This window comes from Telopea speciosissima, chromosome 1 (assembly GCF_018873765.1).
Source record: "Telopea speciosissima isolate NSW1024214 ecotype Mountain lineage chromosome 1, Tspe_v1, whole genome shotgun sequence".
Taxonomy (NCBI): domain Eukaryota; kingdom Viridiplantae; phylum Streptophyta; class Magnoliopsida; order Proteales; family Proteaceae; genus Telopea; species Telopea speciosissima.
In genome coordinates, this window is record NC_057916.1 from 84,955,045 (window position 1) to 84,980,987 (window position 25,943).

The 25,943-nt window shown below is 39.0% G+C and overlaps 1 protein-coding gene across 1 annotated transcript; it reads left to right on the forward strand.

The window, feature by feature from the left end:
* Positions 1 to 1,478: 1,478 nt before the first annotated feature.
* On the forward strand, positions 1,479 to 24,756 carry LOC122667891 (histone-lysine N-methyltransferase ATX4-like). Its single transcript, XM_043864369.1, is given in 24 exon segments — positions 1,479 to 2,667; positions 2,670 to 3,083; positions 3,232 to 3,287; positions 3,371 to 3,584; positions 5,477 to 5,602; positions 5,706 to 5,774; positions 5,876 to 5,944; positions 6,070 to 6,161; positions 6,236 to 6,328; positions 10,275 to 10,410; positions 11,788 to 11,893; positions 12,020 to 12,119; positions 12,251 to 12,375; positions 12,831 to 12,976; positions 13,598 to 13,702; positions 19,812 to 19,876; positions 21,402 to 21,609; positions 21,935 to 22,021; positions 22,134 to 22,190; positions 22,282 to 22,371; positions 22,722 to 22,808; positions 23,544 to 23,618; positions 23,878 to 23,978; positions 24,508 to 24,756. Coding segments are annotated over 24 exon segments (3,354 nt in total). The 5' UTR covers positions 1,479 to 2,025; the 3' UTR covers positions 24,599 to 24,756.
* The last annotated feature ends 1,187 nt before the right edge of the window (positions 24,757 to 25,943 follow it).

Consider the following 25,943-nt stretch of genomic DNA (forward strand, 5'->3'; position numbering starts at 1 on the left):
GATTGAACGACCTAGTCTATGTGTTTAGATAATGGAAGGCTAGTCTATAGAGTAGTCTAAGCTGAGTTAAGCTTCACGTAAGATATAAATGACTGGTGGAGCTTTTAAACCATTCGGTAGAGGTGTCAATTTCCAGCCCGAATCGGTTAGATGGATCAAAATTTGATTGGGAAAACCAGACAAATCTAACCAAACCCTAGTGTTTCGATTTAGATTTTTATGAACCGGTAGAAAATGAACCAAACCAGATTGACTGAATTGACCAACCAAAACCGTAAAACCCCAATAAAAACTGAAAAAAATATTATGAAGAAAGGGTAAGAAATCACTGCTTGGTTGCATGGCCCTTGCATTAATGTGGGTGTCAATGAGAGCGTGCATAAGGGCATCACCACATCAACATGGATGAAATTTTTGATTGCACAAGGGCCAATGATAATTTTGTGCACTCTTATCTGGGTGCATGGGCTTCCCAAAAAAAAGATGTTTTTTCATTAACTACTAACGTGTGTGTATACTTTTTTTTACTGAATGCATGAAAAATTGAGACTAGACTGGTAACAACCCAATAATGGAATCATAAGAACTTGACAAGGCAACCTGACAAAAATACCGAACCAAACTAGACCAGAACTGAATTTTGTTAACGGATTGGCTTCAATTCAATCTAATACAATGCTGAAACTGATTCAATCTGACAAAACCGGACCAAACCAAGCTATTGACATCACTAGTCCCCTACCATTGGATCCGGCCCTTCTCCAGGGAGCTCAGTACCCAGGGGGCATCCAAAGGTGGGATTGTATTGCACACATCTCGATGCACATCTAGGGATATATGTGGCATAGCCCAACGGCTGGATGCTCCCTGGGGGTGCTGGGTTCCCTGGAGACGAGCTCAACTCCCCTACCATCTGGTACCACTTGGTGGATTTTTGCTGGACCCCAATTAATTTGCTGGCTGCGTTGCGAGGTATGAGAGAGGGATAGAGACTCGAAGCAGATTGCCTTAGCTCAAACCCCAAAATTCAAACACTCGCAATTGGCTTTACAATTTAATTGGAGGAAATCAAAAATCCATGGAAACTGGTAGAACCATTAAAATGGAGCTCTGCGTTGCATTCAATCCACTAGTTATTGGGTATTAACTTGCAGTGGATTTCGATTCCGAACTCTGAGAACCCATAAAGATTGTAGTCTCTAATAGCCAAGAGCTTGCACGGATATCTAGCAATGTAGATTACAACGTCACCAACGTTTAAAAATTGAGATCACTTCACTAATTGCTTATCCCGAGTTCCTGATTACACGATTTCTGCTACTGTCTTCCTCTCGTTTTCAGTTTTTTTCTTTTGGATTTGGACGAAGAGTTTGGAGTCCAAACGAAGCAGAAGGTCCAGAACCTTTAGACACACAACACTAGCATTTTTTTTTCCTTGTAATATTTTTGTTCTTTTAATATTATTTTCTTTAAGGCTGCAAATAATTATTAATATAAGTAATCCCGTGTATTCCCCTCGACGCAGAGGCAGTTGGAGGCTTGGAGCTGGTCACATAGATCCCCTAATCCTTCAACCGCTCAAATTCCGTCTCTGCAAATTCGTCTCATTATCTTGAAATCGTTTATTGTTGTTGTTTCTCGTGTGGAAATTACTCGTTTCTCACCTTTCGTTGATATATATTCCGTCGAACATTGGAAACTCTTCATCGTTAATCTCCGCACATTCGTTGGAAAATCCCTTTCTATCAGTTGAGTCTGCAGAGAGGTTTGATACGTTACCTGGATTGAGGATTCTTGCGATGATTTTAGTTTATATTGGATTCGGAAGAGAGGTTTACGTTTTCCGTGTTGCAGAAGGTGGTTTCGGAACGGGAAACCGTATCGTAGAATGTTGAATTTCGTTGGCTTTTGATTCGATCCTTAATTCAAGGGTTTTCCGGCGGAAGTAGGGTTTGCTTTCGGAATTGAGAGAGGAATTTGCTCTTTGTTTCGGTTTTGGTTATCGTTTAATTGCTGATAGGGAGGATGATTATCAAACGGAATTTGAAATCCAAAATGCCTACTCTCAAGCGGTGCAAAGTAGGAGAGCCTGGTTTTGAAGACGACGAGAGTCCAGGGGTTCCAAAGAAACGGAAGATGAATGGGTATTGCCCGCTCGATCTGCTTGGCGAGGTCGCCGCCGGCAGAATTCCGTTAACTGGTTTTGGATTTCGTCGAAGGTTTGGTGATGACGGCGAGGAGTTTAGCAGTGTCGCAGCATCGTGGTGCACTGAAGTCTCCTACTGCCCCGGTGACGTGGAATCTGAACCAAGGAGACGAGATGGTTGGGGAGTGAAGAATCATACTGCAGAGGTTTTCCGTCCACCACTAGTCAAAACGGCTAGAGGTCGCGTTCAGGTACTACCTTCTCGTTTCAACGACTCGGTTCTCGATCCTTGGAAGAAGGAGAAGACCAAAACCATTGCCCCTGAACGCATCTTCACAACTGAGACACCATTATGCAAAAAGGAGAAATTTAACTGTAAAATTCCAAAATTCGAAAACCGGATCACCAAGAAACAACGCAAGGAGGATAAATTCACGTGGCAAAGCCCCAAACTTGCTCCATTGTACAAGGAAGAAGAAGAAGAAGAAGAGGAGGACGGAGAAGAAGAAGAAGAAGAAGAAGAGAAGAAGAAGAAGAGGAAGAGGAAGACGAAGAAATGGGAAATTTGGGGTTCAAGAGTTTTGATATTAGGAAGTATTCTAGCTCCCGTAGCTCTCTTACATCTCTTCACGAGCCGCTGACCGAAGTTGAGAAGTCTCCACCCTGGATAAAGGTAGAAGAGCCTATCAGGAATTTTGACGTGACATGCATAGGTAGGTCGTTAAAGGAGAACAATGAGAAACGAAAGGGCATCTACCGGCCGGAGGACTTTGTTCTGGGTGATATAGTTTGGGCAAAATCGGGAAAGAGATATCCTGCATGGCCTGCTATAGTCATTGATCCGATGTTGCAAGCTCCTGAAAGAGTCTTGAATTCCTGTGTTGCCGGAGCAATTTGTGTAATGTTCTTCGGATTCTCTGGAAATGGAATAGAAAGGGTAACCTACTGAATCCTCTCTCTCTGATTATTTGACGTGCTTGTCTTGTTTGATTTATTACTAGGATTTGTTCATTACAATCAATCGAAGTGAATAACCATTTTAGTATCAGAAATTTATTTAGTTCTTTGCGACTGATGATGAGCAGGACTATGCGTGGGTAAAGCATGGGATGATTTTTCCATTTGTAGATTATCTGGACAGGTGTGTAGAAATAAGATTTATGTTACCTTGAACTTCAATTGCAATAAAGAAGGCGCTTTTAGGGGAAATTTTGGTTCATTCAGATTTCAGGGGCAGACTCAGTTGCACAAGAGCAAGCCCAGTGATTTTCGGATGGCTATAGAGGAGGCATTTTTGGCAGAACATGGTTTTATGGAGGTGTTGACAGAAGAGGCAAGCACAGTGGCTACGCAGTCAGCTTACCAACAGTCTATTCCCAGAGGTGCTCAAGAGGCCACTGATTCAAATCAGGATCAGGAATGTAACTCTCAGAACAAGGTATGTTCTCTCGTGTTCCAGTTCCTACTCTCTCCCTCCTGTAATTGGGGGCATGGGACTCATGACGGTGTTCTCAAAGCTCCATTACAATTTACAATAAATGGATCATTTTTTAATGCCTTTTAATTTTTAATTAAAAGAGAATGTTTCCTGCCCGGGGGCGTAGCCTCCTAGCTCCCCTCTCTCTATCTCTCTCCTCCCCACATGAAATGAACTCTGTCCTCTATTGATTGAACCGATTGGAGTGCTCATTGACTGTAGCCTGCCTGCATAGCCTGCGGTACTGGGCAGAAAAACCCACCCTTCAATTGCTGATTTCTGTATCTACTATTGGTTGTAACTTCATTGTTTTTGGCACTTTTGTTGATGTGTGGCCCGTCCCGTTTTTGTTAGGGGCCTCCCATTTCCCTCTTTAAGCCTGTTTTAAAGGGGGTTCTAGCTGGCTGCTTTTTTTTTTTTGTATATTTAATTTTTTCCCTTTTTTTTTAATATAATTTACTTATCAAAAAAATAAAAATAAAATATGGAGGTCCAAATTCTGAAATTTGTGTGTAATTGTAGGTCTTGGATATGTGGAAACCAGTACTTGATTGCATAAATCTGGGGGTCTGAAGGGAATTTGACCACTGTCTTGCTGAAATGGAACGTAAATCAAGGCTTGAGACCCTGCAATGGGGAGTTTAAAAATCAAAGAAGTGATAAGACAACTAGCTTTTATGATATTTATTCTATTGTTTTGAATAGGATAGATATATTATATTTTAACACCACCTCCAAAATCCCCAACTCTCCCTCCTCCGTGAAGACAGTATTTGATCTCAAGACCTCGCTACAACCAGCTGAGGTCCTTACCCGCCGCACTAGCCAGAACCTTCTCATCTTCCCCCCCCCCCCCCTATTTTTGGTGGAAACATAAGGATATTGAATATGAAGGGAAGGAATACAGTCTTGAGAATGGCCTGTCTATGCTTTCAAGCAGCTCATACACCAATTGTAAATGAAGGACATGATCCCAGATAATAATTTCTCAATTATTTTGAAGTGCATTGAAAGTGACTCTAAATTCTGTGAATGTTCATAAAAGTGGGAGACTCTTCTTCATTTTATCTCCTCATCTAGCATCCTGTAGTTGTCAGGAAAAGAAATTTATTTCACTCCATCGATCAACGTAGAGGTAAGTGGTGGAGATTGCAAAACCTCAAGAGTCAAGATATATGATATCTAGGAACAATGGGAAAGTACTTCGCAGGTGTTGCATATGAGAATTTCAGAGGGGATTGAGGGGTAGCAGATATCATATGCCAAAAATCTGAGCCCCCAAAAAAAAAAAAAGGTATAAGAAGGGAAATGAAGGGCGAGATACGGGACTGACTCTTCCTTTGTGAGTGTTGTCTAATAATATTAAGGGTTTTAATTTTTGTTCAAATTTCCATGTTAGATGCATTACATACTTGCATATATATTTGTACGCACTCGGTGTAGTTTATTGCCACATATGTCTTTAGTATAGTTTAATGAATAGCTTAACCATCGAAAGTGATGGAAAGAGTTTTAAAAAATGTTTGAATCACCATTTGCCTATCGTTAGTCAGTTTGACTCACTGAACAAATAGAAGAGGTGTCATGTGCATGTTCTTAGTGAAACATAAGGGAAGCTAGCAGCATTGTCATAACTACAGGGGAACTATGTCCATTTGTCAGAATTGAGAACCTGTAATTTACCCTAGATTTTGATTTTTCATTTGAATGAAATGATTTTGGAGAGTATTGTCATACTTCATTCATTTGGTCATGTGAGTGTGTGTGTGTGAGCGTGCATGCATGTCTCAATAACTTGGTACACAAGATTTGGCTACTACAAGTATGTTTACTAAATCCAGTTTACTTTTCAGGATGTGCTTGAGAAAAAGAGAGGCGCACGACTGTGTGATGGTTGTGGTTTGAGCCTACTGAAAACTATGAAGAAAAAGAAGAGTTCAGATCTTAAATCCCAGTTTTTATGCAAACATTGTACTACGGTTTGTATAACAATTCTTAGTTTGGGCGTTTTGATTTAATTTGTTTACTTGTACTTGTCCTACAGTTTAGCCTTATTTCATGGTCAAATTTTCTCTTATGAAGTTGCTAAAATCAAAACAATATTGTGGCATATGCAAGAAGATTTGGCATCACTCTGATGGTGGGAGTTGGGTGAGCCAATCTACAATCTAATGGACTCTCTCTCTCTCTCTCTCTCATCAGTTTAAAAATTTATTAACTAATTTGTTGTTTGGACTTTCTCATTGAATTAGGTTCGCTGTGATGGATGTAAAGTTTGGGTTCACGCAGAATGTGACAAAATTTCCAGCAATCTTTTCAAGGTTTGGACTTTGGATATCACTTAATTCTTACATTTATTTGTCTTCCATGCTTTTGTTTGCTAATGTCTATCTTCCCTAAAAGTACGAAGGATGAGGTTACTGACTTTAGTTATTATACATCAAAGGATCTTGAAGACACTGACTATTATTGTCCCGATTGCAAAGCAAAGTTTAACTTTGAATTATCAGATTCAGAAATATGGGAGACAAAACAAAGGTACCTTTTTGAACTGCTTGCTGGATGTTTCCCTTTTTAGAAGAATCATAAGGATTTTACAATTTGTGGGACAGATCTAACAAAAACACTGGGCAATTACTCCTTCCGGACAAGATAACTGTTGTGTGCAGTGGCATCGAAGGGACATATATTCCAAGTCTTCATTTGTAAGCATCAGTCACTTTATTACTGCTCTTTCTCTCTCATTTATCCCCCCAAATAAATGTAGAATCTCTTTGTATATTTTTCTTTCTTTCTTATTTGTATTTAAATTAGCTCTTTTTATATTCTTTCCTCCTTTATTAATTAATACTAAGTTCATTAGCGGATAGCTTCTTTTTAGGCTTGTGTAGTCTTCTAACTATTTTGTATGGACCTTTTATATGATGTAATGTAACTTAGAGCATTCTTCAATTGCTCACTTGTGGATGGCATCTCCATAACGCAGCTACCTCCTGAGCTAATTTGCCAAGGATGGCTAAGGTTGAACATTTATAATTCTCTGTTGTTATGTCCTTCTTTTGATGTATCAGTCATGGTTTTAAGTATCGATAAGTATCGTATCGGCTGATACGTAATGGTATTGGTGATATTGATACGATACTTATTTTTTTTTAAAAAATTGTTTCGACCGATTCAGGTCGATAAGGGATATACTTGATATGCCTCCTTTAATCCTGCAAAACAGTAATTGTGAGTGAGAAACGAAATTGAGAGCAACCGAAGGCCTGTAAACTTGTTTTTCCCTTCTATATGAGTTGGAGTAAATCATTTAACATAAAAAAAAGACCCTATCTTCACCATTTCAACTAGTTTTGGGGATTTACAGTGCTCAAATCACGGATTGAAACGGATTTGGGAGAAAAAGTGGCAAAGTTGCAGATCTTTTTTCCCCCCCATCACTAGGTTAGGTAAAATCTATCCAAATCCTTGCATCAAGCTGATATATATTTACATATTGCATAATAAGGTGTTTTATGCATCACAACTGTATTTTATATGTATCATAAATACATCCATGCATTTCTTGGTCATTTCCATGTGTATCGTGCATCTCTCCAATACGATATCTGATACCGATACTTGAATCCTTTGTATTATTTACAAGCTAATAATCTGGTTATTTCAATCATTCAATGTATGCTAAATTAGGTGGTGAATAATCCACTACATTGAGTTTACTCATTTTTTCTTCCCATGGAGGTAGTTTGATGTGAATTGATGCTAAACCAAAGCATATGAGACCTGGAGAAGAAGAAGAACAACAACAACAACATCAATAACTCAGCCTTATCCCAACTAAATGGGGTCGGCTACATGGATCCTTATTCTCTAATCCGCTTCGTTCGATGAATCCTTTACTCCATCTTTGTTCTACTTATCTTAAGACCTTTTGATTCCAAGGTTGATCTCCATAGCTCCAATTTGGCGTTAATCCCTACTTTTTTTCTCATCCACCAAACAATTCATTAGCAAAAAGCATACAACTAGGAACCTCATCTTGAATGTCTTTGGTTAAATCATCTATGATAAGCGCAAACAAATTAGGGCTTAAAGCTGATTCTTGATGTAACCCAATTGAAATTGGAAAGTCATTATCTCGATCCCCCACAGTTCTTACTCTCGTTACCACACCATTATACATATCTTTAATTATGTCCACATATTTACTTGAAACATTTCTTTTCTGTAGTACTTACCAGATTAACTCTCTAGGGATTTTTTCATAAGTTTTTTCTAGGTCAGTAAAAACCATATAGAGATCCTTCTTGTTATCTTTAAATCTTTCCATGAGTCTCCTAAGTAAGTAAATAGAATCTATCGTGGATCTTCCTGGCATAAAACCAAATTGGTTTTCTGTAATAGTAGTTTCTTGTCTCAGGCAAGTTTCAATAACTATCTCCCTTAATTTCATAGCATGACTCATTAGTTTTATGCCTCTATAGTTATTGCACCTCTGAATATCACCTTTTTTTTTATAAATTGAAATCACAAGGCTTCTCCTCCATTCATCTGGCATTTTCCTTGTGCTCATAATCTTATTAAACAGCTTGGTTAGCCAAGATAAACCACAAATTTCTAATCTCTTCCACACTTTTGTTGGGATCCCATTTAGACCGGGTGCCGTGCCTATTTTCATCCTTCTTAAAGCTTCTTTTGCTTCAGGCACCCTAATTTTTCATATATATATCTACAACATATGGTGTTGTGATGGATAATGCAGTCTTCTAGGACTATTACTCGAAATGTCTTCATTCAATAGGCTGTAGAAATAGTCTTCCCATCTCTCCTTAATGTCTTCATCCCTTATTAGTACTTTACCATCTTCACTTTTAATGCATCTAACATGGTTGAAAACTCTACTCTTCCTTTCCCTCATTTTAGCTATCTTGTATATAGCTTTTCCCCCTTCCTTTGTGCTCAGATTGTTATAAATATCTTCATATTTCCTCTCCCTTGCTTTTCCCACAATCTTCTTAGCTGCATTTCTAGCCTATTTATACCTTCTTTTATCCTTTATTATTTTAGTCCCTTGCCATGTCTTAAAACTAGCTTTCTTAGTCTTAAAGGCGACTTGAATCTCATCATCCCACCACCAAGTCTCCCTAGAGGAATGACGTTTTCCTTTCGATTTGCTTAGGACATCTTTAGCAACCTTCTTAATATAAGCAGTCATCTCGTTCCAATATCGTATTAATGTCTCCATCAAAGTCCCACTTTTTTTGTTTGACCATTTTATCAATAAATGATTTCAAGGTATCTCCTTTTAAGCTCCACTATCTTATCCTAGGTCAAATAAACTCACATTTCTTATGATTCAGTATGGTGAGACACATATCCATGACCACTAATCTATATTGTATGGTTAGGCTCTCTCCTGGTATAACATTACAAAACTTAAACAACAACCTATCAGACTTTCTAGTTAGAAAGAAATCTATTTGGCTACTATGATGCCCACTTTTGAAGGTAACTAAATAATCCTCTCTCTTTTCAAAGTACGTGTTTACAATGGATTAATCATAGCCACAACAAAATTTAAAACTGAAATGCACTCCCATTCTTCTGTATCCTCCATGTACACCTTCGTAGCCTCTATGATTTCTCCCAACATGTCCACTTAGATCACCCCCTATAATAAACTTTTCTCCTTGACTAAAACCTTGCACTAATCCATCCATGTGTTCTCAAAATTGTTACTTACTACTTTAATCCAATCGTACTTGGGGTGTGTAAGCACTAACTATATCAACAACACAAGCTTGATGTATATAATCCTATCACCAAATCTTTTAAAATCCGCCACATCGTTCTTTTAATATTTATCCACTACTATGCCCACTCCGCTTCTATTACTTTTATCCCTCGTATACCAAAGTTTAAGGTTATCCAACTCCTTAGCTTTTTTACCCTTCCATCTAGTCTCTTGAATACAAGCTATGTTAATCATTTTTCTCCTCAATCTATCAATTCTAGACTCTTATCCATTTAAGATCCAATGTTCCAAGATACTAATACAGTGTGAGAACCCTTGCACACTTGCGCCGCACCTGAACACTGACGTGGCGCGTCGCTTACAGGGGATGCCCTAGCTAACCCTTGCTCACTATTCCTACACCCGGGTTAAAGTGTAGTGCATCACTTGCAGGGAACGACCTAGCATAACGTTGAAAATATAAGGTTCTAGAATCCATGTAAAAAGGGTTTGGCTAGGGTTTTTTTCGGTGCTGGCTGCCGACCTGACACTCCAACCTTCTTTTATCCAGGCTTGGGACTGGTAGCAAACACTTGATCTTTATCTTCTTTGCTTATTGAATTTGCTTGGTTTTATTGTACATAGGATACGCAGAAGGTTCCATGGACTAGTTTCTGTCCTGTCTTTATCTTGTATGCTTATTGAATTTGAATCATAACTTTCAATTTTTAAGTAATAATAATGGTAGATCTGAGAGGTCATTTTGACTTCCATAGGCTTATTTGGCTGAGCTTATTAAGTCTTAGTAAATTCTTAATTTTTGACATTTGCATAATATATTTTTTCTCCTCCTCCTCCTTTTGACTTTGTGAAAGAACTTTTCTCACTTGGTAATTCTTGTTTGATTTCTGTTTCAGAGTTGTGTGTCGGTGTGGTTCATGTGGAACAGAGAAGCGATCGCTTAGTGATTGGGAACGGCATACAGGTTCCAAAAAGAAAAACTGGAAGACCAGTGTTAAAGTGAAAGGTCCAATGCTACCACTGGAACAATGGGTTTGTACTTGAAGTGAATCTTGTTATGTTCAGCATCCTACTCGATTCGCTTCTGTTACTTGCATATTTCTACTTTTAGATAGTTTTACACAAACAAATAGCTTCTTGTATTGGAAACTGATGATTGTAGCACATGAACATTTCATCTAATAATTTATAAGTTTAAAAATCATTTCTAACAACACTTAATATCTTTTCCTTAGATTTTTCCCCTGTATAGTGCTTCTGTGGTCCATTGGCTCAAAGTCCATGCTATATAAATTACTTCTTCTTCTTCTTTTTCTCCCCCCCCCCCCCTCTTTCTTGAGGGGAGTGTTGCTTAGCATTGGCTTAGGCAGATCCTGGTAGACCTTCGAAACAACAATAGCAATTTACAACCTTTTCGAAAAACTACAGTGGCATTTTAGGGCAGTGATCAAAGAGATCCACTGGAAATTCAGGGAGTTTCAAGATGATAAGCTTATTTGCATTGTTGCAAAGTAAATGACTGCTTCATTAGTTTCTGCATAAATAAGATGATAAGCTTTTTTGCATTGTTGCAAAGTAATTGGCTGCTTCATTAGTTCCTGCATAAATATAAGCCAAATAATGTGTGGGATTTTTAGTTAGACCTTGTGATTCATATTATGCGATATCAGTAGGGTTCTTTGTGAATTGAGCAGCTTAATTGTAACACAAAACATCTTTAACTCTTTTTACCTCAGCCTAGCTGATGGCAAAATTATTTCTACAATAGTGAGAGAGTATAGTAAACTACGTCACAGATTAAGTATAGGGACATTCTAATAGAAAGTGGTAATCACATCTATTACTTGCCTTAAAACACATGCTTAGCAGGTCTTATTTTGTCCGAGCCTTGAATGATACTCTTCTCCTTGCAATCCAAGTTATAAAGCTGCTTCAAGGTATGTATTATGGGGCTTACCTGGTTTGGTTTGCTTACAGCATCAGTTCCTGATCCATGCATCTGATGATATATCGACATATCGTTACAGGAGTGTAACTGATACATCATTATTGTATATTGTTTTTAGAACTGAGACAAGATTAAATAAGATAGATACGACAAAGTTGATAATTCACTTGAGCATTTTTTAATTCTGAGAAAGGTGAAGTTTTGAGAGTCTTGATCCAAAAGTACCTATTAACCTTGATGTTTCAGTGCTGCTATTGGCTTTAGATATGTCTCTATGGAATTGGGTTTGTGATGGTGCTAAATTTTCCATTTCTTTTCTTTTATTTTGTTTGAATAATTGTCAATGCTTTCCCTGTTTGTTAAATGGTACTTTCTTTTGAGTGTATTATTTTCTGGAAATGGTACATGCAGCTGCAGTTGCAGTAGAATTTCTTGTTTGTTAATGTCCTTTGATTTTGCAGATGCTGCAAATTGGAGAGTATCACGCACATGGTCTCGTTTCTGTTGCTCCGCTTAAACGGCCTTCTATGAAGGTCCGGAAGCAGAAGTTGCTTGATTTCTTGCAAGGTAAAGTTGCTCATCCTAGCACAGAGACTTCTCCTATCTTGTCAATTGTCATTTGTCCCATTGGCAAGACCTCTGAGATGCCTTTACATGGTCTAGCTGGTTAAGTTATTTGGTTTACTATGGCAGAAAATTACGAACCTGTACAAGCCAAGTGGACGACAGAACGGTGTGCTATTTGTAGATGGGTCGAGGATTGGGATTACAATAAAATTATAATCTGCAACAGGTAGTTCCATTGTACTATTGTCTACTTGAGTGATATGATCTAGGGTCAAATCTGAATTATATTTTTCTTTTGCAATTTCTGAAGATTATCACTATTCCAATTATGTCTATTAATTAATTTGATGTATTCAGATGTCAAATAGCAGTCCACCAAGAGTGCTACGGAGCAAGAAATGTTCGTGATTTCACTTCATGGGTTTGTAGAGCATGTGAAACACCTGATGTAAAACGCGAGTGTTGCCTTTGTCCTGTGAAAGGCATGTTCTCAAGATTTAGCTGAAGCTTGTGATTTGGTCATTTTTATCATTTGATTTTTTTTTTTTGAAGTCTATTGTTTATGTAGTTTTCAGATTAATCTTTCCAGTGAAGTTCTAGGTTTATTGAATCTTTTGACAGTACAAATGTACAATACATATTCCGTATGCTTTAAAACTCTTTTTCACTGGAGCTTGTAACTTTCTTGGTGCTTCAACATAAAGTTGTGGGTTAATTCTTACTATAAAAAGCAGTTCGGAATTCTGTCAGGAATTCATCTTATCTTCTTGCCTTTTCACTCTACCAATATTACTATCGATGGCTTTCTATTAAATACAGTGTTTTCCAGTTCTTGCCAGTTTATAATTTGTGTTAGTTTTTCTTTTTCCGAAGAAATGATTTGTGTCAGTTGCTTCTACTAATTGGTGACCTTACTATAATTGTACTTTTCCTTCAGGGGGTGCTCTAAAGCCGTCTGATGTTGATGATCTGTGGGTTCATGTGACATGTGCGTGGTTTCAACCTGAAGTTTCTTTCTCAAGTGACGAGAAGATGGAGCCTGCTGTTGGAATCTTGAGTATTCCATCACATTCTTTTGTGAAGGTAAGGAATAAAGAAAAACTCTCCTGGTTGTCTAGACTGCTTGAGTTGCTTTAGAAAATAGTTAAATATTTTTCTAATATTTTCAAGAAATATAAAGCTTTAGTTTTTATGAGAAATAGGTTATCTTGCCTTTTTCAAATGGATTTCCCCCCTCTTAAAAGATAACCATCAAAGTATCCTGGTAAGGTAAAATATTGTACCTACTCCCTGTCTGTCTGTCCGTCACTGTCCATGGTGAGTATTAGTAGTTATTTATGCTTATATTGATATGTGAGTAGGTAGACGTGCATATATACAATAATTACATACATTATGCATATGCTCTACTCCGGTTTTCTCTGCAAGAAATCTTTCAAGTACTTCCTTTGCTAAAATGTTTAAAGGTGGAATTTGTTAAAATGGAGACAAAATCTTTGCAATAAGTATATAATTATATATTTCTTCATGATAGTTTTCCTTCAAATAAGCCATGTGCCCATGTGGCATTATAGTCACGGACGTGTTTTCTTTGGTGATTCTGTTTTCTGGTCTATGTTACTTGGTAGTTCAGCTGAATAATGTAATTATCACTGCTCAATAAATGCCTTCTTAAGTGCTTCTCTTGTTTGTTGTGGGCTTTAGGTTTGTGTGATCTGTAAGCAAATGCATGGTTCCTGCACACAGTGTTGCAAGTGTTCCACATATTATCATGCAATGTGCGCATCCAGAGCAGGGTATCGCATGGAGGTAATTTGCATAATTTGATTAAGCCATGCTATAGAACTTGCACGATTTTGGATAGGACACTGCTTTATGCAAAAGTTCTGGAGTCTAAATTGCATAATATTTTTATTAGTGCTTGTGTGTGTACTGTTGTGATCCACTTTTGATCGTCTGTTATGACTTCTAACAGTTTATAAGTTACAGCTGAAGATTTCAAATTAGTAAATTACAGTTTTAATTACTATGGGAAGGAACTAAATCTTCTGTAATCTTGCAGTAGGTGTCTCTTTGTATCTCTTGATCCATTGTTTCTATTGATTTACTGTTTCTATAAGCAATTTATTGCATTGTCCTGAGTCATGTTTACTTGGTCATTTTAAGATGGCACATCTGTGTCATGATAACCACAAGAAGATGCTTATTGCTTTTCTTCTACCAGGGAAAGGTTAATTCTTTTTATAAGTTTATATTATTGATTAAGTTCTGCATTCCACCTCTCCAATCATATCATAGTTGGGGAGGTGGTGCTGGCAATTCCTTCATGGGTTTTCTTTATCTTTTTTTTTTTTCTTTATATATATATATATATTATCAAGAGATGCTTGTTTTGCATATATGGAAGGAAGAAATGGTTTGAGTATTTGAAGCTTATAGTAATAGGTAAATGACTGATGATTGAACTAACTTGACTGATATAGGATATAACGAAACAACTAACCAGCTGTGTAATGAAGAATAAATTAAAACGAGCCAAGGTTTTTGTTAAAGTGTACCGTGGGATAATGCGACAATGTTGAGTTGCAATAGTTGTTATTTCCTTCTCTAGTTATTCCTCTTTATTGTAATTAAACTTAAATCTTAATAGGATCCTACTAAGAGTTGGTGACTTAATATTATAGAAGTTTGGGGCTAGACCCCGATAGGGGAACTCCATTCCCGTTGTGTTCTAGCCCTCTTTCCTCCTTCTCCATCTTCATTGTGCTCTCTCTGCTTCTACCCTTCTTCTTTTCTTATCTACTTCTTTACAGATTCTGGTTTATTTGATTTTGATATACAGTATCAGAGCCATGAAGAGGAAGGGAAAAAAATTTAATATATACCCTAGTTAATCCAATATAAAGAAGAACTAGGGTTTCTGATGTTATAATGGTGCCTTGCTATTCTACTGTGGTATTGCTGTTTTTTGGAGAAAAGGTGTGATGTAGATCAAAGCATGAAGAAAAGAGCAAAAAAAAAAACCGTTCAGTGATGGGCCCCACCCGAACAACTGGCTTAGAGGAGTTGATGTTAGCTGTTACTTATATTATTAAATTTTATTTAGTTCCTATTTATGTTTGAGTTGTAATCCTAATTGGGAATCCTAGTTAGATTCTAGTTTCTATTTTTGTCTCAGCCATTGGGCTATATATTTAATCAGCTCGTAGGAGCAGGGGAGATTTGAGTTAATAAAATTAGAGTTACTTTGCTTTGGCAAGTGATTGTGCTGTGTGAGGATTGGCTGTGAGAGCTAGGGCCAGAGACCTACGGTGAGGGACCCACTTCCTTATTTCCCCTTCCATTAATCCCTTCTTCTCCATTAATCATCTACTATTGCTGCTATGGAAAATCTACACCAGTCGCTGGAATTCAGATCAGGGGCCAACCCCATCATCGATTTGAGACAAAATTAGGGTTTCCCAAAACCCTAAAAGTTTTTCAATCTGTTTTCTCTCTATTTTGGTCGTGTCTTCTAATTGGGGATTCATTCTATTTTCAAGAAGAGTATTCAACCCATTGGCAAGAAAAGAATTCAACCCTTTTGTTACTTCAGCAGGTTATTGTTCTCTCATTTGAGTTCCCATTGTTCTCTTTGGTTATCGATTTGAGATCTCATTGTTCTCTTCCGACCAATTTGAGATCGTATGGTTCTCTTTCTTATTTATTGGAGGCTTTCTATTTGATCCTGCCTGGGATTATGCCTATTCTGGTTATAATCCTTCATTAAGTTGTTATTCATACCTGTGCACAAAATCTTCAGTTGCTGGTTCTTCTGCTTGTTTTGTCCTTGTTGGTGTTCCTTGTTTTTGGGCGGTAGCCTCAGCCCCACAGTATTGGGTTGATCTCTTTCGACACTCCTTTACCTATCAGATTTTGGAATCAGCTCCCTTCTCTAGGGTGATTCATACGTTTGAGACTCAGACCCGAAGCTTCCTTGAGCTGTGACGTTAAGTTCAATCCCATTTCTGGTTCTGAGTTCTACCGATAGGTTTGGTTTCAGCAGCCCATCCTCTTCTTCTTGGTTGTTGTTTGGGTTGATATCTGTGTGCCTGCAAGAGGCCTTCTCAACACCGATCTTCCTTTAATATTTCAAGACCAACGGAAGTTCTCTCCTTCGAAGTTCACTGGTTTCCACCTCTGGTTCACGTTGGAGGTAGGAGACAACATCTCCCCATGATTTTTTTTTTATATTATTCCTTAAATTTCCTTTAATACCCACTACCTCTTTAATTCCTTATGTCGATATTTTAGAAACCCTTCCAAGTCTTTCCCTGACTAATAAATACTAATTCCTATTGTATCTTCTCCCCTGTACTTACCTAGTGAACCATTTAAAATTATGGTTATTTACAGAACTGCCATTAGCCTCCTTCCGTTTTTTTTTTGGTACTGGTGCTTTATATGAAGATCCAGCTGTCAGATTACCACCAATTTTTGCTGTCACGTTTATTTGACTGATCACTACACTTGGTCACGTGATCTGCCAGATTGGATTTGTTTTTTCTTGGATTTCTTGGTAACCTGCTAATTTGGTGAGTGGGCTATAATATAGTGCAAACCAACCGTTGGATCAACTCAATATTTTGGGGATTCCCTCAGCTCCATTCCCTTGTGGATTTCCCTTCCAGGTCTCCCCCTCCATTATTGGAGCCAAGATTGTCTCAGCAAAATTGGTTCGGTCATCGGCTATCCTCTCTACTCTGATGCTCGAACTCTGAAGATGGATAGACTTTCTTTTGCAAGGATTTGTATAGATGTCTCCGCCGGCAGCCCCCCTCCTTCATCCATCTCCATCGTGGAAGAAGAAGGTTTCAGCTTTGAACAGCCTGTCAAATACGGCTGGGTTCCAGCTCATTGCATCCACTGCAAGGTCTTTGCTCATCACTCAAGAGATTGCTCTGGTAAAGCCCCAATCCCCACCACTATCAACTCCACCTCTGAAGATTCTCAGCCAGAAATGACCTCTGCAACGGTCCCTCTGGCTCAGCCAGAAGATGGATAGAGTTTCTTTTGCAAGGATTTGTATAGATGTCTCCGCCGGCAGCCCCCCTCCTTCATCCATCTCCATCGTGGAAGAAGATGGTTTCAACTTTGAACAGCTTGTCAAATACAACTGGGTTCCAGCTCATTGCATCCACTGCAAGGTCTTTGGTCATCACTCAAGAGATTGCTCTGCTAAAGCCCCCATCCCCACCACTATCAACTCCACCTCTGAAGATTCTCAGCCAGAAATGACCTCTGCAACGGTCCCTCCGGCTCAGCCAGAAGATGGATAGACTTTCTTTTGCAAGGATTTGTATAGATGTCTCCGCCAGCTGCCCTTCTCCTTCATGCATCTCCATCGTGGAAGAAGACAGTTTCAGCTTTGAACAGCCTGTCAAATACGACTGGGTTCCACCTCATTGCATCCACTGCAAGGTCTTTGGTCATCACTCAAAGGATTGCTCTGGTAAAGCCCCCATCCCCACCACTATCAACTCCACCACTAAAGATTCTCAGCCAGAAATGACCTCTGCAACGGTCCCTTCGGCTCCGCCACCACCACTTGTTGACCCTGGAGACTCTGTGGCTCCAAGTTCCATTGTTGGCCACCCTCCTGGGTCAGTCCGTTATCCAACTCCTCCGCCTCTGTCTGGCTCCTCCAGACCCCCAGCCGTGGATGCCTGCCTGTTCACCACCACCAACGACAGTGCTGTGACCAACCAGCCTCTGGTTCTCCTTCAGGCGAGGAAGTCTCCTCAACTTCTGTGACTTGTCAGAACTCTTCAATTGAAGCCTCATCAGCCTGCCACAACCTGCAACAGCAAACCAGTTGGACTCTCCCCTCAATGGTCCTTATTGCCTGGGACCTGCGGCACTTTCGACCTCCTTCGATGCTATTGGAGCCCCTACTCCCCTTCTGTCAGGCCCGGCTCATCAGCGAACCCTTTTCTCTCATCAGTCCCGTATGCTACAAAGAGATCGAATCGCCAATGCTGCAATTGGAAAACTAGATGCATTGTTGAGCAGATCTGCTGGTTCCTCAGATGAGTCAAAGAGCAGCTACCTGCCCCTCAAGACCTCTTCTGTCACAGATTCTGTAGTGGTTCAGTCTCGATCACTAGCCAGGAGCTCTTCTCTCGGTAGACGACATTATCCTGTTTTAGAATTTGCAACCCCTTCACCTTCCTCAATACCTGGCCTTTTACCCCTATCAAGTACCTGCTCCTCTAACCTTTCGTCTGCTTCCACCTTCAGCCTACCCCTTTCCCCCTTTGGACGCTGCCTTCCTTTTTCTTTATCGACCCCCAGACCACTTTTACCCCCCTCCTACCTAACCGGCTTCTCATTTCGAGAATCCCCCTAACCCTGACCCCACCTTTTCGCTTACCACCTCTTACTCTTCTGACCCTACCCTTAACACCAGCCTAGCTCTTAACCCCTCTTGCCTACTTATACCCATACCCTAACCTGTCATCCTCTTCACCCGTGACCCGACCCACTTCTTACACCCTTGACCCCTCCATTCTTGAGCTTCCAGCTTCTACCCTTGCCCTCTCTTGCACTAGTCACTTAGCGCCGGACCCTATTTCAGCCATATCCGCTGAGTGTCCCCCCCCCCCCCCCCCCAACTCGGTTTTGGCCAGATCGCCCTGGGCTCCCCGTCCTATTATTGCCTATTTCCACCGGAGGTACAAGAGTGCCCCATGAGGAATTCCCAGTCCTATTGGGCTGGCCCAAGTTAAAGTTGGTTGGCCCTATGGCCCATTGGGTTGGTCCACCAGTTGGTGAAGTGTATCAGCCCTTCTCCCATGGGTTAACTTAGAGTATTTCTTGCCAAACAACTTGGCTTCTACATCAGTCCAATTACACAACTCTACTTTATTTAACCCACTCACATCCCATTGTCATGAAATAGAGGCAGACCCTCATGTGGACCCAACCCCAGGTCAAGTTATGCTTGATTACAAAATTGTCAAAAACTCGTACGGCTAATAAAATGCAATACAACCAAAACAGAGAAAAAAATAGCAAATCAAAAGACACCATAATGGGCCCTTAAGACATGTGGATTCCATTAACTTGCAAGTCTCATGTGGGCCATGTGCTGCCAAGACCTTAAAATTATAGACTTACCTCATAACTGTTAAGAGACTCTCTATGGTTCTAATCATGAGACTGAAAACCATGCACAACCATTTTAACTAGTACCTCAAAGTGAAAACTCTTGTTATGGGCTTTCACATGCAAGAGTTCAAGGGAGCATGTGCTTCCTTTATATGGTTGAATTTAAACTGCTTTGGGTGGCTACTGGTACATTTTGATGGAATCTCGTATAGTGGAGCTTTTGGCTTCTGAATTAGATCTAGTTTCCCCTGCCCCAAACCACCCCTCCGCACCCCCCCCCCCCAAAACCAAAAAAAAAGGGAAAGAACAGAAAAAGCTCATGCACCATACAAAGCCTCTCGTCTATCAGTTTCTTTCATTTTGGACTGATGAAATATGAGGTTCATGAACACTAATAATATTGAGTTTGATACCTTTTATGATGTAAGGTAGTATAGAGAAGACCTCTGTCTTTCTTGAAGACCTAGTAAGATTACCCAGGACCCCAAATAATGGGAACATTGCATGTTTAGTGCCACTATGGAAGAGATTTCTAATTTTTAGGTCTCAATGCCAAGGTCATCAACCTACGAACTAAAGTTTTGTTCAATCTCTATCAGAGAAATGAATTTTCTCATGAATCTGTAATTATCCATATGGTTTGTAATCTTGTAATTTCCTGTACAGAAGAGTGACATTAATATGCTTAAACTGCATTTCTTGTTTTGGGATGCAAACTGAAACAGGGTTCTCAAGTTTTATTCTTTGACTTATACTATTTAACTTGCAGTTGCACTGTTTGGAGAAAAATGGGAGACAGGTCACAAAAATGGTCTCATATTGTGCTTATCACAGGTAAATATTATCTGCTTTATGACAGCAGTCAGCTTCTACCGAATGTTTTATAAATAGAACCATGAACAATTATAGCATTGTAAGAGGTTGGTGGGGAGGGCCCTACATGTGCAGATAGCCCTTATAATGTCCCTGAGATTCCCTGTGTAATGGATCCTTCCTAGAAGATCTTCTGGCTTTGAATTAGTTTGATTGTGTTTGTAGCCACCTGACCTACTTTCTTTTCTGGGTTCCTGTACCATACCTTTTAGCCCATGTTCTGTCGAGAAGAACATGAGAGATATGATGTGTAATAATCATACAGGATTAATTTTGTTGTCTAAAACCTGTCCTAGTTTGGCTTATAAAGACATGTGTACATGCATGGACTTGCTTGTGCTTGTATGTGTGATCTGGAATTAAAATTTGCGAAAACTGAAGTTTGCAGACACAAGCACATGCCTGCAATTTCTGCAATTTGGATTTCCTGTATTTTTTAAGCTTAATGAGCATACAAGCCTCTACTCAAATCAACTTATTAATTCGGTTGGCTACCACTTTAATCAAATCATCTAAGCTTTATCCAAATTAATTGGGTTGGCTACATGGATCCTGCTTCTATAACACTCTATTTAAAGCCACAGAAGCTCTTAGGTAGTCATATGTCTCACCACTTCAAACCAGGTCCCCCTCTTGTTCTTTTACCACCTTGAATTTGTGCTGCATCATTCCTTATTGGTGCATTTGTGGTCTTAGACTCTTAGTTGCATACATTTTAACCATCTCAAACTACCTCCCCTCATCTTTTCGTCTATTGGTGAAATTCCCCAATTTCCTGGGAACAAATTCATTTGTAATTCCATACTTTAGTATTTCCTCCTAATCCATCTTAATTTCTCTATCTTATCTGTCCTTGTTTTTAAATGGGATCCAAGTTTTTTTGTGCTAATAAAAAATTAAATACCTTTATTCTGGGCATCACACTGAGCTTGGTAACACCTAATGCGTACCTTATTATTGACTGGTGAAAGACAGTTAATGCTGGGGTGACTATTAGTTGTCATTGTTGAATTTATGGTGGTGTCTAGTAATTATGGTGATGTATCAGTGAACATGGTGATGGTTATAATTTGTGGTAGTGATTAGATGTGTTTATGAGTCATGTTGATGTTTATAATTAGTGGGAAGATTAGTTATGTTTAGATTATGTTTAGGAGTCGCAATTTCACTTTATTATAAATGAAGCACACCACCCTACGGTTAGGACAATAAGTCTAACCATGGGCTCTTCTTTTCTCCCCTGCGTTAGCTCTCTCTCTCTCCTTTTGTTCTTCTTCTGTCCATCACTGATCCTGTTATCAAAATCGGATTTTGTAACTCATCAATTAGAAACTCTAGTATGTTTCTCTTTATCCATGGGGCTCCCTAGTCTGCAGCAATCTACATGGGTGATTTGTTTTCTGCTAGAACTGGTTACGCTGAATGCTTTATTTACACAATATATTGATCCGTTTTTTATCCCTTCATGGTTTTATCTTTTGGCCAGGGCTCCAAATCCAGATACTGTTTTAATTATACAGACACCAATAGGGGTCTTCTCTGCCAAAAGCTTGCTTCAAAATAAGAAGCGGACTGGTTCAAGGCTAATTTCATCCAACAGGACAGAAGTTCTAGAGGATTCAGCCTCGGAGATGGATCAATTTGAGCCATCATCTGCTGCAAGGTGCCGGATCTTTAAAAGATCAAAACATAAGGTACATCATTTATGAAGTCATCTGATAATTGTCTGCATGGTTATTACTAATATGACCTTAACCTTATTGTTTAGAGTAGATATAATGTGAGGTACAAATGATGTGTTCTTTTCTAGCAGATTTGCATCTCTGAAAGTTGATCAAATCAAGTACTTTGTAAACATCAGTACATTGTTTCTCAGAAGGAATGCATGCCATAATAGATTGGCTTCTATGACTGGGGTCAAATATTTGCCTTAGAGATATCTCTGGTTGGAGCTGATATTCTTAGCATAATGATGAATCATGCTTCTTTAATTTCTCCTATTGTTTGTCTGCTTGTTAGAGGACTGGAGAAGAGGCAATAGCACTACAAGTAAAGGGGCCATGTCATCATCCGTTAGACACCATAGAATGCTTGAATACGTTTAGGGTAATGTGTCTTATCCATGTTCAGTGAAAATTTGTTGTTTCTTTGTTATTTTTTTAATGGGACATTGAGACAAATCATTGAAAATTGATGGACTTGATTTTCCTTCCAACAGGAAGAGAAGGATCCCAAATCTTTTTCAACATTTAAGGAACGGCTTCAACACTTACAGGCAAATTATCCATCTGTTTTTTGTTTTTGGTTGTTTTGCCTTGCCCAATTTTCTTTTCTAATCTTTATTTAGTGTTTATTCATTACTGTAGAGAACCGAAAATGAGAGAGTTTGCTTTGGTAGATCCGGCATACATGGATGGGGTCTCTTTGCTCGTCGAAATATTCAAGAGGGAGAAATGGTATGCATTTGAACTTTAATATTGATTCTGAAGTTATAGTTTCTGAAGTATCTGCTTGTCTTTTTCACCTTGAAATGTCAAAATGTCAAGAAGTATTTCTAGGGACTAATGGCTTGCAAATTCTACTCCCTTCCCCTTCTTTTGGGTGAATGAGACTTAGATTTGTTTTTATGTATTAGCACATATTATTCATCAAACGAACCTTCTGTCTGAGGTAGAATAAATTTTGTAATTAGATAATATATACAGGCAATTCTTAGTACAGAATAGATGCAGTTATTTAACAAAACCAGTGCTGTGTCTCCGAAAAAACAAGTACATTCCTTAATAAAACTTTCCTATGCATGCAGGTTCTTGAGTATCGTGGTGAACAGGTGAGACGCAGTGTTGCAGATCTAAGGGAAGCACGCTACCGGTTGGAAGGCAAAGACTGCTATGTAAATTTTTTTTCTTTCACTTGGACTTTGTTTTCTTGATCTTATGTTTTAATGGCTGTATTATCATTGGCACTTCTAAAAAGGTAGGTCTTTGAAAGACCTGTATTGTCAATCTTGAAACCGTCAAACAAGGACTAAGGTAAAAGAAGATTATTTTTCCCTACTAGTTGATCAAGGACATAAAATTAAAGAAAAGAAAAATCTGCCATCTACTTAATATGCAGATGTGCTTACTTCACTGCATCCATATTGTTAAGGGGAAACATGAGGTCTCTTGGCCTATGAGCTTTCTTCCTTTTTCCCCTGCCCCAGGCCGGGAGGAGAAAAGGGGGGGGGGGGGGGAGGTGGTTTTGTGTGCTTACTGTAGTGCCTGCTTATTCTTGTGGGTGGTGTAAGGTCTCATCACTTCTATTTCTTTCTGGAGACCTGTGGTGAGCCAGATGCTCACGCTCCTCCTAGAGATTCATTTTGGCATAGGAGATGTGAATGGGAAGGCATCAGATTATGGGACTGTTTTGGGACCCTCCCTCCTGCATTTGTGGCTGTGTAGTGATATTTTTGGTGGTGCTAGATAGTTAGTTCCTTATGCTTTTGGCCTTTCTCTACTCTTACCTATGTGACATATGGTGAGGGTCAAATGTTATTCAGGCTAAAGTTCATGTGTATCTTTTGTTTGCTTACCTTCGATCTTGGGTTTGTTCCTAACACTGGAATCTACTGACTTCTATTCTGCAGCTATTTAAGATCAGTGAAGAAGTAGTGGTTGATGCCACAGATAAAGGGAACATAGCACGCTTAATAAACCATTCTGTAAGTCAACTAAAACTGATTAGTGAGAATATGTTTGTTTGCATGTCGCTATTGCTTTATTGTTCGTCCTCATTACCTATTGATTCTGTTCCTTCCTGTAACCAGCATTTAGTGTTTGGTTTTTTGGTTAAGATACTCATCATTCTGAGGAAAACCTTCAGACTGGTGTGGAATCTTTCTTATGGGTACATACAGTATTGTTAACTGTGTTTACTCTAGACAATCACTGATTCAAAACAATTACTTGCTCTTGGTACAGTGCATGCCCAACTGCTATGCAAGGATTATGAGCGTCGGTGATGATGAGAGCCGGATTGTGCTAATTGCAAAGACAAATGTTTCTTCCGGCGATGAGCTAACGTACTCTCTCTCTCTCTCTCTCTCTCTGTGTCTACAAGCCATGTTTCAAAAAAAAAAAAAGAATCTTCAGGTTGTTATCATCATTAGAGCCTTCTCTACTGGCTCACCTTTTTCTCCCAGTGGCATTATTGGATTGTGCCCAAATTTGGACAAGACCCCTGCACACATGTCAAGTTTCAAAGCCCAAACAAAATTTTCCAAAGTGGCAAAATAAAGCTTTGAAAAAGTCTAAGACTATGGGAGAGTGTGCAGTAGTGGTGGGAGTGCCATAGGCATGTGTAGACATATATGGGAGGTATATGGTTGAATATGAGTCTGAAATTTGATACATGGCCTATCTAGACCTTCCCTTGTCTAACCAATGGTCAGAATTATCACATCACCTTGCACATGGCAGAACCCCCTCAGTTGTTTCCATTGATTATGTAGAGGCAAAATTGCTTTATTATTAATTTAACTCGTTTGGTACACTTGTTTGGTTTTCCATTTCTGAGAAATTGACAATTTTCCCCATGATTACATCTGACAGTTACGATTACTTGTTCGATCCTGATGAATGTGATGAGTTCAAGGTTCCCTGCCTCTGTAAAGCACCCAACTGTCGGAAATTCATGAATTAGCTTACATACTTGCCATTGTTTCTCCAAATGGAGCACTGACCCCCACCCCTCCCTTTTGCAAGATCTGAGTTTTATTTGCCTGAGTATTTATTTTCTTTTCCATTTCTTTGATAAATCTTTTAAGCTTAATAAAAGCTCAAAATTTCTTCTTTTTTTTTTTTTAATTTCCCCCCAAAAAAATTCCCTTTTCGGCAGTCTTAATGTAAATTATTCTGTGGTTGCATCCTCAATTTTATATTTCGAGTCCCTCCCATCTAATATCAGGTCTCTCTTCACCTGATAAGTTGCAAATACATTTTGATGTAATGTATATGTGTATCAAAAAAATATATATTGTGGAATTATTGTTGGCACAATTGGATTAGGTTCTGCCATTGAATGGGTTTTCAGGCTTTCAGCTTAGCAATGGAAGTTATATGATTTAGCAAACCTCAGGGTTTTCAGGCTTTCAGCTTAGCCATGACCTAGATTTAATGGCGAAGTGCGAACTGTGCTAGTGTAAATTTTGGATTGTTAAACCTGGTTTAAAAAATTGGATCTGACTGATTTGAATCAGAATTGATCGATCTATATTCTGAGTATGAGAATCTTTTTTGTAATTGATTATGAATGCACATAAGTTTTCCGTCTCTAAAATTCAAAGATTTTTAGACATCTATGCTGTTTCTTCTGTGAAAATTTAACATACCTTCCCTGAGGTTTGCCTTAATTACACTTTTATTCGTGAGGTATAGAAAATTTTACGTACCTCCCCTGCTGTCCAACAAAATAACAAAAACACCCAGTCTATTAAATATTAACCATAGACGTTAAAGTTGTGTTTTAATTGATCAAAATGCCCTCATCTTCCCCAAATCCTTTCCCAAAAACATGCGGCTCATCTCTCACAGGAGAAATAGTGAAAGAAATATTGTTATCAAGGAAATCTGAACCGGGAAATCTCTGAAGCGACTTTGGTACTTTTCCAGTCAAATTATTGCTCGTTAGGTGTAACTTTTGCAAACTTGGGAGATTGGGATCGGAGATTTCACCAGAAAGCAAGTTATTATGAAAGTTTAGAGATGTTAAATGAGTCAAATTTGAAATGGAAATAGGATTACTGTCGTTGTTGAATGCGTTGTATGAGAGGTAGATGGTGGTGAGATTTTTCCAAGCTGAGAAAAATCCGAGGGCAACGGGCTCGAGAAGTGGTTGAATTGAAGATAAGAGTTCGGACAGGTTTCCGAGGTTGGAGAAATCAGGAGGGAGTGGGGTAGATAGAGCGTTGGATCTGAGGCTTAATATTTGAAGCTTAGTAAGGCGACTGAGATTGTTGGGTGGAATTGGACCCTTGAAATCCATTTCC